This window comes from Schistocerca piceifrons, chromosome 1 (assembly GCF_021461385.2).
Source record: "Schistocerca piceifrons isolate TAMUIC-IGC-003096 chromosome 1, iqSchPice1.1, whole genome shotgun sequence".
Lineage (NCBI taxonomy): Eukaryota > Metazoa > Arthropoda > Insecta > Orthoptera > Acrididae > Schistocerca > Schistocerca piceifrons.
Genome location: NC_060138.1, coordinates 625,076,722 through 625,093,618, shown reverse-complemented (window position 1 = coordinate 625,093,618; position 16,897 = coordinate 625,076,722). Strand labels below are relative to the sequence as shown.

The following is a 16,897-nucleotide window of genomic DNA, read 5'->3' as shown; positions in this document are numbered from 1 at the left end:
CGCTAGGGCAAGAGAGTGCCCTGAACCTCTATCCGCTCCTCCGCCCTCTTTGACAAGACCGTTGGCAGAATGAGGCTGACTTCTTATGCCGGAAGTCTTCGGCCGCCAATGCAGATTATTTATCAAAATTTAGGCAGTGGCGGGGATCGAACCCGGGACCGAAGACGTTTTGATTATGAATCAAAGACGCTACCCGTAGACCACGGGTCGACTATCGAATATCGCAGTATAAACAACCGTTCAAATGGCTCTGAGCACTATGGGACTCATCATCTGAGGTCATCAGTCCCCTAGAACTTAGAACTACTTAAACCTAACTAGCCTAAGGACATCACACACATCCATGCCCGAGGTAGGATTCGAACCTGCGACCGTAGCCGTCACGTGGTTCCGGACTGAAGTGCTAGAACCGCACGACCACCGCGGCCGGCATAAACAACCGCACACAGGCTGACCTGTGCAAATATTTTACTACCTGAGTCGCTATTGCGGTGTTAACGTTTGCGCTAGGACGTCGGCACAGCGCGATCTGTGTTTTATATTTGACATGGTGATATTGCTTGCTACCTTTTACTGTAAAATGAGACGACATCGCTATGTCGCTTGCAAGTTTGTAAGGATCGTAAACTTCACTTAGTATGTTCCAAGGTACATTCTAATGCATCAGTATAGTACACAGTCTCCTTTACACGAAATAATTTATGTATTATCCGCCTTGACTTGGAATGTTTGTTTATTAAATTTTCAGGTCTAATGATGACAACAGCATGGATCGATCGAAACTGGTATCATTAAAAAGGTATACAAGCTATCCTGGAGTACCTGGTTTATAAGAGAAACCTAACAATCCAGATCACTCCCAACAGTCTTCACAATGTCAAACACATATTTAACACAGTTTTTGAAACCGATATCTCAAGTTATGGTTACAGTTTAATCGATCACTTTTATAATTTCTTGTCAACTTTAGATCTGTTACATTGTGCATCCCTTCGGGAAGGTTGGGATTAAGTTCTGGCCGGTTTTACATTTGTAACGTGCCAGGAAAGTGATTCTTTTAGATTCAGGAAGAAAGTTCTTCTCCAGTAGAGAGTTTCATACACTACTTGCCATTAAAATTGCTACACCACGAAGGTGACGTGCTACAGACGCGAAATTTAAGCGACAGGATGATATGCAAATGACTAGCTTTTCAGAGCATTCACACAAGGTTGGCGCCGGTGGCGACACCTACAACGTGCTGACATGAGGAAAGTTTCAAACCGATTTCTCATACACAAACAGCAGTTGACCGGCGGTGTCTGGTGAAACATTGTTGTGATGCCTCGTGTAATAAGGGGAAATGCGTACCATCACGTTTACGACTTTGATAAAGGTCGGACTGTAGGCTATCGCGATTGCTGTTTATCGTATCGTGACATTGCTGCTCGCGTTGGTCGAGATCCAATTACTGTTAGCAGAATATGTAATCGGTGGGTTCAGGAGGGTAATACGGAACACCTTGCTGGATCCCAACAGCCTCGTATCACTAGTAGTCGAGATGACAGGCATCTTATCCACATGGCTGTAACGGATCGTGCAGCCATGTCTCGATCCCTGAGTCAATAGATGGGGACGTTTGTAAGACAACAACCATCTGCACGAACAGTTCGATGAATTTTGCAGCAGCATTGACTATCAGCTCGGAGAGCATGGCAGTGGTTACCCTTGACGCTGCATCACAGTCAGGAGCGCCTGCGATGGTGTACTCAACGAGGAACCTGGGTGCACGAATGACAAAACGTCATTTTTTCGGATGAATCCAGGTTCTGTTTACAGCATCACGATGGTCGCATCCGTGTTTGGCTACATCGCTGTGAACGCAAATTGGAAGCGTCAACTGGTCATTGCCATACTGGCGTATCACACGGCGTGATGGTATGGGGTGGCATTGGTTACACGTCTCGGTTACCTCTTGCTCGCATTGACGGCACTTTGAACAGCGGACGTTACATTTCAGATGGGTTACGACCCGTGGCTCTACCCTTCGCTCAATCCCTGCGAAACCCCACATTTCAGCAGGATAATGCACGACCGCATGTTGCAGGTACTGTACGGGGCTTTCGGGATACAGAAAACGTTCGACTGCTGCCCTGGACAACACATTCTCCAGATCTGTCACAAATTGAAAACGTCTGGTCAATGGTGGCCGAGCAACTGGTTCGTCAAAATACGGCAGTCACTACTCTGGATGAACTGTGGTATCGTGTTGAAGCTGCGTGGGTAGCTGTACCTGCACACGCCATCCAAGCTCTGTTATTACTCAATGCCCAGGCGTATGAAGGCCGTTGTTACTGCCAGAGGTGGTATTTCTGGGTACTGATTTCTCAGGATCTGCACTCAAATCGTGTGAAAATATAATCACATATCAGTTGTAGTATAATACGTTTGTGCAATGGTTACCCGTTTATCATCTGAATTTCTTCTTGGTGTAGCAAATTTAATGGCCAGTAGTGTATTTAACATAGTTATTGAAACCGATATCTCAAGTATCGATTTTTATGGTTACAGGTTATTCGATCATTTTTATAATTTTTTGTCAACTTTAGATCTGTTACAGTGCACATTCCTTGGGGAGGGTTGTGATTAAGTTCTGGTCCGTTTTTCAAGTGTAATGTGTCGGAATATGATTCTTTTAGATTCATGAAGAAACTTCTTCTCGAGTAGAGAGCTTCATATTTTCGCGTCCTACAGACGCACGTTTCATTAAATACGGATGACGTGCTTCCTCGACTCGACCGAGTTCTCCCTCGGCCCACTCGACCGAGTTCTCCCTCGGCCCAAAGACAAACTGCTGTAGCGCCGTGACCCACTTGGCCCTAGTTGGGGTACGTGTGTCGATACAGACGCACCTGACGTCAGCTCGGTCCTGTAATTAATTGGAGTCGTCGCGGTTTAATAAGAGCGGCCCACAGCAGCAGGAGCAGCAGAAGCAGTGGAGCTAGCAACCGAGGCGCATTAGCGCGGCTTACGTCGTCAGCCTCCCCGCACGAGACGCCGCTCCCCCCCCCCCCCCCCCACCCACAGAAAGGCTTAATGAAGAGCTTTTGTTCTTAACAATGGCACTTCTATCTTTTGCGGCGCTCGCGCCTCTCATTATGGCCATTGTGCCGGCCACACGGCGTGTGCGCCCCGCTGCCGCCGCCCGGGCTCATCGCCCGCCGTCTAGACGGGCTCAAGACGCGCCGCGCCGCAGCACAGCGCCTGCCGTCTTCGTACTGTCTCCCCGTCTCTGTCGGAATCAGTCGCATCGGCTGCAGCGTCACCGACCGTGAAATGCCTGGGCTAGCGGGACACAGCGGATTAGGTTGTGGAGAGGGGCCAAAATGAGTTCCGGTCAGTTGCAATCAATATACAAACTTTATTTACCAACACACAATTCTACAACAAGGTTGCAAAACTTTCAAAACTTTAATCGATCTCCTTTGATGAACTTTAGATCTGCTGAAGCCCACATCCAAAATCCAAGACACAAGGCATAAGCCAAATTGAAATACAAGATTCTTCTCTAGGTTTCACCCAAGAATATTTTCTAAATCTTCAATCTAATCGCCTGAAGGCCTTAGCAATTTAATTTTAATGGAACTAGGCTGGAGGTCGCACATTAAGCAATAAGAGGAGTTTCAATCAAAAGGCAGAAGGCCTTATCTTAAAACATTTCATGCAAATTGGGCTGAAGGCCCCATTCAAAAGCATTTAAAATGTTCAAATGTGTGTGAAATCTTATGGGACTTAACTGCTAAGGTCATCAGTCCCTAAGCTTATACACTACTTAACCTAAATTACACACACACACCCATGCCCGAGGGAGGACTCGAACGTCCACCGGGACCAGCCGCACAAAAGCATTACAACCTCATGCCTTAAGGGCAAGACAAGAACATTAATTTAAGAGATATTAATACTCAGCTGAAAGCCACACATCAACCAAATAACTAAAAATCCAAACAGGGAAATTACTACATAACATCCTAGGAACGGCACTCAGAGGTTTCCAAGGATCGGGCTGGGATTGCAACACTAACTCCCATTTAGGTCAGACAGGCAACTTGTCCAACGACTTCTTAATCTGGAGGCAACCCAACCGACAGACAGCCGACCGACCAATCAACCATATCAGTTCTGCTCCACGCAACCAGCAAAACGACCACGAGATTTCAATACACGACACACAGAATATTGGCCCCCACAACGACCAACAACACTGCAGCTGTCGAACTACACACCGCGCTGGACAACAACAACACAGCCTAAAATTACGTCAACGACCATGGCAGGTAAGCGGAACGTCAACGGCCACAAGGCAGAAGATACCGTTCGTGAACTTCCATAACAGGGAATAAATTAAGTTAAATTTCACGGGAAGACGGCTGGAATCTTAGCCGATTTAGAAATACACACGTTGTTGCTCGTGGGATTATCCCAAAAGTGACAATCAGGGTCAAACGAAGAAATGTAAACAGTTGAGGCACGATAGTAAGTTAAGTGAGGGCTCAACGTTTATGTCCAAGATCGGTGGGCGAAGAACTCCGTAGCACTCGCAAGCAGCACCTCACACTCCAACTGCGTGTGCACGCCGCCAGGGGCTCCAGCCTGACTGCGCGTGACTGGGCTTGCTTGCTGCTCCACGCCAACCGACCGACTGGACTGCTGCTCCGTCGTGACTGCACTGCTGGTGCGTATCCCGCTCATCCGCTACCCGACACACGACGACCCGGAAATACCTTTCGGTCGCTCCAGATGTAGTTCAAATGATTCAAATGGCTCTGAGCACTATGGGACTTAACATCTGTGGTCATCAGTCCCCTAGAGCTTAGAACTACTTAAACCTAACTAACCTAAGGACATCACACACATCCATGCCCGAGGCAGGATTCGAACCTGCGACCGTAGCAGTCACGCGGTTCCGGACTGAGCGCCTAGAACCGCGAGACCACCGCGGCCGGCCCAGATGTGGTACAAGCCTCCATACATGGAGGACTTCCTCCTTCAACACGACAATGGCAGACTGCACACGAGCGCTGCCAACATAGGTGACAATCTGACTCCTTGCTTCGCTGTCATCGATAATCCTCCATACGATCCCTATTTGGCGCCATCCGGATTTCATCTGTTTTCAAAACTAAAGAATACCTTCGAGGATTTCGCTTTGATTGGGACGAAGTGTCGTAAGCACAGGTGAGGTTGTGACTTCGTCAACAAAGTCAAACATTCTACAGTGAGGGTGTCAATAAACTGGTCTCTCTTTTGGAAAAATGTGTTCGTAGCCAGGCTTGCTTTGTTGAGAAATAAATATGTATACGTGAAAGATAAATATGTAGTACGTTAATGGTATTTGTTGTATTTAAAGAACTTTAAATGTTTTCACATAAAAAATTCGGAGGCATTACTTTTCAGTATGTCATCTGACGTTCATCTTCTTTATTTCAGGTGAGTTCATTGACATCGTCGAAGTTCTGAATTGAAGGACCATATTAAGCAAATAGTGGGGAAGTAGATGCCAGATTCAGGTTCATAGGAAGAATCTTAAGGAAGTGTAACTCATCCACTAAGAAAGCGGCATATAAGGCGCTTTTTTGACCCATTCTTGGATACTGTTTATCAGTCTGGGATCCCTGCCAGATAGGACTGACAGAATAAATAGAGAAGATCCAACGAAGAGCGGAACGTTTCGTCATGGTATCGTTCAGCGGGCACTAGAACGTTACTGAGACGCTAAAAAAACTCCATTGTTAGTCGTTACTAGAGAGGCGTTGTGCATCATTGAGAGATTTACTATTGAAATTTCTAGAGAACACTTTCCGTTACAAGTCGGACAACATATTACTTCCCCCTAGACATGTCTCGCGTAATGACCATGAGGAGAAAATCCGAGAAATTAGAGTCAGTACAGAGGCTTACCGAGTGGAACAGGGTTTGAGAGCTCAGTTAGTGGTACAAAAAGTACCCTCCGACACACACCATTATTTGGCTTGCGGAATATCATGTAGATGTAGAAGTAAATGTAGACTTTTTCAGGTTGGAATCTATACAACGCGCCTTTCTAAACTCTGTACTCGTGAATGCAGCACAAGGTTCTGGGTAACTGACGATAGTCCTATATTCACATCATGCTTATGAGAGGGTATGTGTTGCAGTTCTGTCTCCAGTTGCACTCCGTGCACCTCGCGCCACCGTTGACTTTGGCAGACTGATCACAAGGCCGCCGAACCCTATTGACACGACGGCTAAGCAATATTTTCCAGGTACAATCTTGTGCTCCGCAGCAGAGTTGCGTATTGTTTCGAAACTTACTGGTAGATGAAAACTCTATGTGGCACGTGTTTCGAACTCCGGTCCCTGCCTGTCACGCACAATGCAGCTACAAACGTTTCTTCGTTCTATTTGGTTACTGACTTCCTTGCGTTCTTTTTATTTTAGTACTGACCAAGTTGGATCACGTAACAACTGCAGTTCCTCTACCTTGTTCGTTATTTCCTATTTTTCCAGTACTTTCATCTTGTCCCTACGCTGTCTGCTCCTTTCTTCCTTCCTGATTACTTATTTCTCATGCCACGAAAGTCTTTTAAAATAAATGTTCTGTTTTTAAGAAGTTTTCTGTGTTATTTATGATTTTTATGTATAATATTTGACGATTATATTCCTTTTTTATCAAACAACAAAAACCAAACACTATCTCTTGACCAAAAATTATCCTCTTGAGAACTGAAAGTCTTTTAGACAAGTAGCAATGTGTCGTAGCTAATATAAGAAGGTAAGCATCCACAGCCAATGTCATTCTGAATGTGGTACTTTCGTGTTAGGGCTCATCATTATGAAACTATAGCGTTGAGGTTTTGCCCCTGCCCCCAGCATTCCTCTTCTAAGCCCAACAGGGCGTTATTAAAAATTCTTGTAGCTAACTAAAGAGTGAGGGTAAGTCTATTTGTCGATAAGTAAGGAGTTTATAATCTCCTTCCGACACATCGACCTGGCCATGCGTGTTGTTTTGTATCCTCTGTACGATGGACAGGGCTACGAATAATTAATTCGTAAGAGTTTTTTTTACGTTCATAACTGAAAATTATTTTGACTTCTCAAAGTTAATTGTTTATGTCAGATTTAAAACCTGCTGTCGTCACTTTAAAATTCTCAGAGTAGTAGCGCGCAATAAATGGAAATATAAGAAGACTGAAATTGAAATTCTGTATGAAATGGGTCAATGATACTGATGACGTTGTAAAGGAAAGTTATAGTGTTCGTTGGGTGAAATCAACAGTCCAATAAGTGCAGAATATGGACTGAGATTATGGAGGAGAAACTGAAATGAGATTAATGGCAACCTTATCATCATAATTAATGACCGTGAAGTACATGAAATGATAGAATTATGGATCCTTAAAGCAATAAATAAATAAATAAATAAATCTTACGAACAAAGCAGGAGGGACATCGAAGTCAGATTACCACAGGCAAAGAATGCATTCCTGAATGAAATTTTCACCCTGCAGCGGACTGTGTGCTGATATTAAACTTCCTGGCAGATTAAAACTGTGTGCCAGACCGAGACTCGAACTCGGGACCTTTTCGTTTCGCAGGCAAGTGCTCAGAAAGGCAAAGGTCCCAAGTTCAAGTCTCGGTCCGGCACACAGTTTTAATCTCTCAGGAAGTTTCAGGGCATTCCTCTCCAAAAGAAGTCAGCTATTATCAAACATCGGTCTTAATTTCAGGAAGAAATTTCTCACAATGTACGTTTGGAGCTCAACGAATCATAGATTGTGGGAAACCTGGAAAAGAAAAGAATCATATAGTTGGAGATGTTGAGCTATAGAAGGATTTCGAAAATCAGGTATATTGATAGGATAAGAAATGAAGGATGATAAGCCATGTGGTAAGACATCAACGATTAACTACCATGATCGTCATTCGTTTGTCGACTTCATGGTACTTGATGGAGCCGTAGGTGGTAGAACTGTGGGGGAAAACAGAGACTGGAATATGTCCAACAAATAATTGAGGACAATGGGTGCAATTGTTAATCTAAGAGAAAGAGTGTGACAAAGGAGAGGAAGTCGTGGCGGGCCGCTTGAAGACTTTCAAAAGATTCGTGATACCGCTCCCCACAAAGCAAAGAGAAAATGTGATGTGGCACCCTGGAAACCGAGATGAGCTGTAGATGCTAGCGTTGAACCACAATGCGTGCGAATGCGACGCGGAACTCTGCTGTGCCTCGCGAACGTGGCTAGTGAGCGCAAATGAACTGCGGTCTCGCATGATGGACGCCGCTGTAATTGGGTAACAGCTGGTGGCCGACCAGCCGGTGTGACTCGCCGGCTGCGGTCGCTGACCGAGCTGGTCGTTGACAGACCGCGCCCACTGCCAGCAGGTCTCCACTCACCTGCGACGCTACCAGAACACGTTGTTCTCCGTGAAAAATTCATTTCGCCCAATACTCACAGCCATAATTTAATTTGATACTGGCTGATTTGTCTTACGCGCGTGTAATATAAAGAGACGACACAGAATGTTCAGTATTTCCGTAACATGGAATTTTCTTCGTGAAGTGCCCTCACATTTAGGACATTTTTCTCTTTTTACCGGAATATCTCTTCTTGACAGTATCTTAGATAAGAATATTCTCGGGACAACGTAAAACTACTAACATTGAAGTAAATGACAATGGGACGCAAATGACACTGCTCGAAAGATATCCTGAGGTATAGTTCGAAAGGAATGAGACCCGTATAGAAACCAAACAAGTCGTTTGTGTATATGGAAGAGGAAGATGCGTAATGCTATAGCACCTCTAACAAATACTACCATTTAATGAACATTGAAAGAAAGTAGTTAAATAATTTAAACTTTGATATGATAATTAGTTTAGACTCAATAAAATTATATGACAGAATTCTAAACATTCTGTTTCGTTGGACTGAGCGCGGAGAATGTCAACATTTCCAGGTGCAGGAGTCAGTGTATCAATACTTTCAGGTTCATAGCCTATTGATTATTTCAAATCAACAAGATGGCGGCTAATGAGGGGCAGCAGTTTTAATGCGGCTCCCCCGTTGAGGCTTCGCTCCCCCCCCCCCCCCCCCCACACACACACACAAGGAATGCGAATCAGGTACAGTACTAATGGAAATTGCCGGGACCAACGGTTGGCTGCAAGTGCTGGCACCATCAGCGTTAATAGAGTTACAGCTTACAGATTTGGATTTTCAACACAGAGCCAGTAAAACTGCGAGCACACCTCACCTCACTCTCTTTCTGTGCCGGCGCTTGTTAATTAGCCGCCCTGTATAGGACAAACAATACGTATCGTTTGAGCTGGGCGTCCATCTTGGTCTGTTTTCCGAAACAGACTGATATGCAAGTTTAGCAAGCGTTAGTTCTCATAGAAAGTCGGACATTCCTTTGCGCATTACTGCGTCTTTTATGGAACATTACCATATTTTACGAGCCGCGTCATGATTTTATTAGCAATTCACCGCTGTCGAAGCTGCTAGGACACCAAATGCGAGGCCTACCCAGACTTCGCAGCCAAGCCATGTAGACAGCACATCCTTCATGTGAATTCTGATCCTCGCTATACCCACTCTTGCTCTTTCCAATCATTTATCGGTACTTGGGAACTAGAATTTCATAGCAAGCATCCTTTGTACAGGGGATACACTATGGTCAAAAACGATGATCGTTACATTAACAACCTTGCTAGCTACAGGGACAGATCCTTTTCCTTCCGTGGTCAAAATGTACAGTTAAACTATCCCAATCACTCTACAAAAGCAATACCTGTCTTATAAAGTGAACGATACTGTATTTTGTTAGTATTTCCATGCCTCGTCCTATCTCAATTTTCATCGATTCATTATTTTCCATCTGTCTGGATACTTATAGTTTCTTGAACCCTCTATCCTTGCGCTCCCTTCCTTCCTTAGCCCAAATTCATATTCTGGAACAAACCTCGTATGCCTGTAATTAAGTGTTGAATTGGATTTCCAGCTTCTAGCAGGTTTCGCAATTAGCAATTTTTCCTAATGCTAAATTCTGGTCGGTATGAAGAGACAGAGATTTAGGAAGGAGTGTTACGGCAGGCTGTGCCGGTGAAAGCGGGTACATGCTCGTCTCTCTTCACGAGGAAAGGCATACTTGTTGCTGAGACACAACGGCCAGCCAATCAGGCGTATAAAAGTAGAGATGTTGTGATTTTTGGTACTTTAATATATACCCACTCCAGTGTGATAGTTGTTTTTCTCTGTGTCTTACAGTCTTCCCGCAAATACATCTTATAATTGGTAACTGGTGTTTTCTGCATGGTCCTACCTGCGCCCCGGAGCGGACTACGCCTGTCTGTATAGGCTACCCATTATTTATGAACGCGTCAACTATACGTGGACTGCTGCGCAGAAGAAAATAAACATTGAAGGTTTCGAGTACTTAGAGGTACTAACCAACTTAAAAACGTACTGGATACATTTCCATAATCAGGGAATGAGAGTAGGTGGAGCACTTGCAGGAATCCTGCCCTGCGGATAACGTCTTAGTGGAGGTCGTTTCCCGTTGCCTACTTGTTATGAAGCTTTAAGTGTGTATGTGCGTTGGGTGGGTGTATGTGATGAGTGCTTGTATTGTACAGTGTAGTGTTGGGTTTGTGTTGACATGGATGGGTGAAACCCAATGCCAGCAAATAACCTTCTCCTTTTGAATAGCTCCAAGGAACTCGCCGAGCTTAACGTGTCCATCGGACGGACCGATCACCATCAACTGTGTCACATGTCCTTACCTCATGCGGCGCTCGGGAGACACTGGCGTGAAGACTGGAGATCAGGGCCCGTGCCGGCCAAATACTGACATCGAAAATTTTCATCCACCACCAGCAGTTGGACAATTTTACCTCGAAGTGGAGTGACACAATACTGAGGTGCTTAGCGACCTTGACTCTGGAGGCGGATACAGGGAGTTCCTCCCATGAGTCGTGAGGCGAATTTTTCTGGCGTTTAGGCACATAGTTGGAACATGGTTTTTTGCAATGTGTAGCTGGAACCAGCCTGAGGAAAATACTGCTCATCACGTCTTTTTTTGCGTCGCCCATTGTCGATGGAAAACATCGATTTATGCCCGTTCGAAGCAAAATGAGTTTCAAAGCGTAATTTTACATACTCGTTCGATAGCAATATGTATTGACAGAGACCGTAAAAGACGAAGGATAACCAGTACTGCAGCAGCGGCCGCATCGCCCTACCCACGCTAGCTGCTACCGCCTTGCTGCAGCGCTACTCAGTTGCTGTCGGAGTGGTTTATTTTTCCTGTTACCACGTACGGCTAAAAAGAATACCGCATTAGACTCTTAGGGAAGCTCTCTCGAATGGGTACGTCCAATTACCCTTCAAAATAATTTCGTTCGTAACAGGAAACATACCGACGCTTTCCATCGATACTGGGAACCGCGTGAAAAGACGTGATGAACAGCATTTGTTTGGGTTGATTCGAACCACACACTGCAAAAACGAAAGTGCAAATGTGTGCCGGAACCAAGAAGAGATGAATCTGACTGCTCTTAGTAGGGACCACTGTATATATGCTATCATTAAGTTCAAAAATATCTGTTTACGATGACGACGTAAAAGTCTGTAGCTCACGTGTATGATATTTAATCACATTTATGGGATAAATTTTGTGAGGAGGTGTATGCATCGTCTTTCGTTTCACATTGTTAGCATAGCTGTAAACAGAACTTCACACTTTTAGATGGACTGATTTAATATTTCTGCAGAATTTTAGCACAAGAAATAGGTCTTACATTGGATTTTAGCCACAATTACTGCCGATGGTCACCTCAAGTGCAAACACAGCTCACATTTGCGATCTACAGCTACATCTATATTACATGGTTACTCTGAAATTCACACTTAACTGCCTGGCAGACCGTTCATCGAACCGTTTTCATACTACTTCTCTACCATTCCACTCTTGAATGGCGCGTGGGAAAAAGGAACACCTAAATCTTTCAGTTCGAGCTCTGATTTTTCTTATTTTATTATGATGATCATTTCTCTCTACGTGGGTGGGAGTCAACAGAATATTTCCGCATTCGGAAGAGAAAGCTGGTGATTGAAATTTCGTAAATAGATCTCGCCGCAAAGAAAACCGCTTTCGTTTCAGTGGCTGCCACCCCAACTCGCGTATCATATCAGTGACACTCTCACCCCAGTGGTGCGATAACACTAAACGAGTTGCCCTTATTTGCTCTGTTTCGATGTCCTCCGTCAGTCCTACCTGGCAAGGATCCCACACCGCGCAGCAATATTCCAGCAGAGGATGGAAAAGTGTAATGTAGGCTTTCTCTTTAGTGGGTTTGTCACATCTTCTAAGAGTTCTGCCAACAAAACGCAGTCTTTGTTTCGCCTTCCCCGCAATATTATCTAAGTGGTCTTTCCAATTTAAGTTGCTCGTAATTGTTATTCCTAGATATTTAGTCGAATTGACAGCCTTTATATTTGTGCGATTTATCGTATACCCAAAATTTATCGGATTTCTTTTAGTGCCCTTGTGGATGACCTCGCACTATTCCCTGTTTAGTGACAATTACCACTTTCCGCACCATAGAGAAATTCCCTCTACATCATTTTGTAATTGCAATTGATCGTCTGATGATTTTACTAGACGTTAAATTACAGCGCCGTCTGCAAATCTATGTGTTCCACAGAAACTTTCGATATTCGGAAATACTGTCACGTCTGCAACAGTATTTGCTGGTAATGCCTTAGTTCAAACGAATTCGACACGTGTCAAAGGGATTCAAGGCAATAGTGCTTTAAATGACGTTTAAGTAATGCCCTTACCTGCTGCATATGAGCCAGTAATTGGCCTCAAAGTATCGTTAATTACACCAGCACGCTACAGAAATTATGTAGCAGCTCATTTTTTCTGCTCCTTGAAGTTTTAATGTTTAATTGCATTGTAAGTCAGTGACTTAATCCTGCCATTGCTATCAATCACGCAGAACACTAATGATATGATTTTTCTTTGCTGTCTTCTTCATGATGCTGACAGTACTACCTATGTTACACAAAACATACTGATGTGCCTTAGTGAAACATTTTTGGTAAATAAACGAGTTCTTTATTTCTTAAAGACCCTGTTTCCTTTCGCGTATTTCTTTAAGGTGAAATTTTTCCTTGGATAGTACAATGCGATTACGGCTGTAAGTAAAATGAAGCCACAGGATATTATCCTGTTGCCACCCGAATTCAATTTTGGGTGTATTTAGCGTATGACATCGTGGAGGATACTGATGACAAGAAAATTCAGACGACTCGAAACTGAAACTGCTTCCCCAGTGCAGACATTCGTGGAAATACAGACAGTGATGCAATGACTGACATTCTCCCATCACTCATCACTTCTGTGATTACGTGAAACGACAGAAAATTCGTAAATGAAGTGTTGCTAGAACAGGTGGGTAAAGAGATTATAGAGCACTCTTACAGAAAGGAATACATTTCAGGTATGTCCTGAGGTATCTAGCAGTCCACTAGCGAACTTCCAAATATAAAGGGCAGCAGCAGGAGGAAATTGTAGCAACATAAATAATTATAGATATGTAATAAATATTAGGAAAGCTGTTGTGCAAGGTTCTTATTGAACGTGAACTATGATGAATGAATTACAGGGGACATGATAATCATTATTCGTGAGGTATTATAGGTTCAAATGCCTCTGATACCTATGAGACTTAACATCTGAAGTCATCAGTCCACTAGAACTTAGAGCTACTTAAACCTAACTAACCTAAGGACATCACACACATCCATGGCCGAGGCACGATTCGAGCGTGCGACCGTAGCGGTCAGGCGGTTCCAGAGTGAAGTGCCTAGAACCGCTCGGCCACACCGGCCAGCGAGGTAATTTAGGCTCAAGATAACTGCAGTCATGTATTAATTAGAAAGCATCTACACTCCTGTCCATTAAAATTGTTACACCACGAAGATGACGTGCTACAGACGCGAAATTTAAACGGCAGGAAGAAGATGCAAAAGATTAGCTTTTCAGACCATTCACACAAGGTTGGCGCAGGAGGCGACACCTACAACGTGCTGACATGAGGAAAGTTTCCAACCGATTTGTCATACACAAACAGCAGTTGACCGGCTCTGCCTGGTGAAACGTTGTTGTGATGCCTCGTGTAAGGAGGAGAAATGCGTACCAGCACGTTTCCGACTTTGATGAAGGTCGGTTTGTAGCCTATCGCGATTGTGGTTTATCCTATCGCGACACTGCTGCTCGCACTGGTCGAGATCCAATGACTGTTAGCAGAATATGGAATCGGTGGGTTCAGGAGGGCAATACGGAACGCCGTGCTGGATCCCAACGGCCTCTTATCACTAGCAGTCGAGATGATAGGCATCTTATCCGCATGGCTGTAACGGATCGTGCAGCCATGTCTCGATCCCTGAGTCAACAGATGGGGACGTTTGTAAGACAACAACCATCTGCACGAACAGTTCGATGAATTTTGCAGCAGCATTGACTATCATCTCGGAGACCATGGCTGAGGTTACCCTTGACGCTGCATCACAGACAGGAGCGCCTGCGATGGTGTACTCAACGAGGAACCTGGGTGCACGAATGGCAAAACGTCATTTTTTCGGATGAATCCAGGTTCTGTTTACAGCATCATGATGGTCGCATCCTTGTTTGGCTACATCGCTGTGAACGCAAATTGGAAGCGTCAACTGGTCATTGCCATACTGGCGTATCACACGGCGTGATGGTATGGGGTGGCATTGGTTACACGTCTCGGTTACCTCTTGCTCGCATTGACGGCACTTTGAACAGCGGACGTTACATTTCAGATGGGTTACGACCCGTGGCTCTACCCTTCGCTCAATCCCTGCGAAAACCCACATTTCAGTAGGATAATGCACGACCGCATGTTGCAGGTCCTGTACGGGGCTTTCTGGATACAGAAAACGTTCGACTGCTGCCCTGGACAACACATTCTCCAGATCTCTCACCAATTGAAAACGTCTGGTCAATGTTGGCCGAGCAACTGGTTCGTCAAAATACGACAGTCACTACTCTGGATGAACTGTGGTAACGTGTTGAAGCTGGAATGTGCAGCTGTACCTGTACACGCCATCCAAGCTCTGTTTTACTCAATGCCCAGGTGTATCAAGGCCGTTATTACGGCCAGAGGTGGTTGTTCTGGGTACTGATGTCACAGAATCTATGCACCCAAAATGGCGTGAAAATGTAATCACATGTCTGTTCTAGTTTAATACGTTTGTCCAATGAATACCCGTTTATCATCTGGGTTTCTTCTTGGTGTAGCAATTTAATGGCCAGTAGTGTAGAAGTAATAAATCACAGTGAAGTCGACACTAGTATCTCTATTCCCTCAAATGATCTCTTAATACATCACTAATTGACCAGACGATGAGGAAAATAGGACATCCGAAACCTCGCGTTCTTACGCGCCAAGAAACCCGTGAATATCTGGTTATATTGTCACGTCGCAGAGAGTTTCATTTACACAAATTTAATTACGTCAGGGTGCAGAATGAAATGTCAATGAACAAGGCAATCTTTCTCCCGAAAATACGATTAACTGAGAACATGAATTTGCGGCAGTTGATGGAGTGGATGTATAACCGGAAGATGTACTTCAGTTCATCAATGAAAGGATAAAGTACAATAATTGTTCAGGGAAAGGCTGGAATACAGCAATATAGTTCACATAGGAAAAGAAATAAATAGCAAGTGTAGGACAGCCAAGGCGACATGGCTGCAGAGGAAATGTGAAGAATTCAAAGAAGTTTTTACCGTAGGGAGGATTGATTCTGCATACAGAAAAGTCCAAGTAGTCTTCGGTGAAATTAAAAGCAATAAGAGTGCAATGGGAATGCTACTGTTAAAAGTAGAAGAGAGAGAGAGGGTAGGTGGAAAGTGTACATTGAACAGGTCTATGACGAGGAGGACCTCTCTGATGACTTGATAGGTATGGAAATGAGTGTTTGGCGTAATTGGCTTTGAGGCCCCTTACGGGACAGATCCGGCCGCCTCGGTGCAGGTCTTATTACATTCGACGCCACACTGGACGACCTACGTGCCGGATGGGGATGAAATGGTGATGAAGACAACACAACACCCAGTCCCTGAGCGGAGAAAATCCCAGATCCAGCCGGGAATCGAGCCCCGGCCCCTTAGGATAGTAGTCGATCACGCTGACCATTCAGGTATCGGGGCGGACACTTGATAGGTGAAGAAACAGGAGTCGATAAAGGAGTCACAGGGGATCAACTGTTAGAAATTAAAAGAGTTCGGAAAGACCTGAGATAGAGCAATGCGAAAGGGATACATAATATACAAGTGAAATTTCTAAAATCTTTTGGGAAATGGCAACTAAACGACTATTCAGACTGGTGTGCGGAATCTATGAGACTAGCGAGGAACGATCCGACTTTCGGAAAAATATCATCCCGACAACTCCGAAGATAGCAAGATCAGATAGGTGCGAAATCTATCGTACAATCAGCTTAACATCGCATGCATCTACGCTGCTACCGAGAATAACGTACAGACGAATGGAGAAGAATATTAAGGATGTAAAACGATAAATAGAGTGAAGAAAAATAAAGATACTATCACTCTCAAAGGATTTGTCGGCGTGGAAAAAGCGTTCGACAATGTCAGATGGTGCAAGTGTTCGAAATTCTGAGGAAAATAGGAATAAGCTATAGGAAAATATGGGTTGTATACAATAAGTAAAGAATCAAGCGGGGATAATAAGACTAGAAAACGAAGAACGATGGGCTCAGATTAAAAAGGCTGTAAGAGATGCAGCCCATTGTCCCTAATATTCAATCTATACACC

At 44.3% G+C, this 16,897-nt stretch overlaps 1 protein-coding gene across 1 annotated transcript in view; it reads left to right on the top strand.

The window, feature by feature from the left end:
- LOC124757926 (neuroligin-2-like) overlaps positions 1 to 5,504 on the top strand; it is a 57,040-nt gene extending 51,536 nt beyond the window's left edge. The window contains exon 4 of the mRNA XM_047249077.1: positions 5,470 to 5,504. Within this exon, the coding sequence (XP_047105033.1) occupies positions 5,470 to 5,504 (35 nt within the window). The remainder of the gene's footprint in view (positions 1 to 5,469) is intronic.
- Positions 5,505 to 16,897: the final 11,393 nt, after the last annotated feature.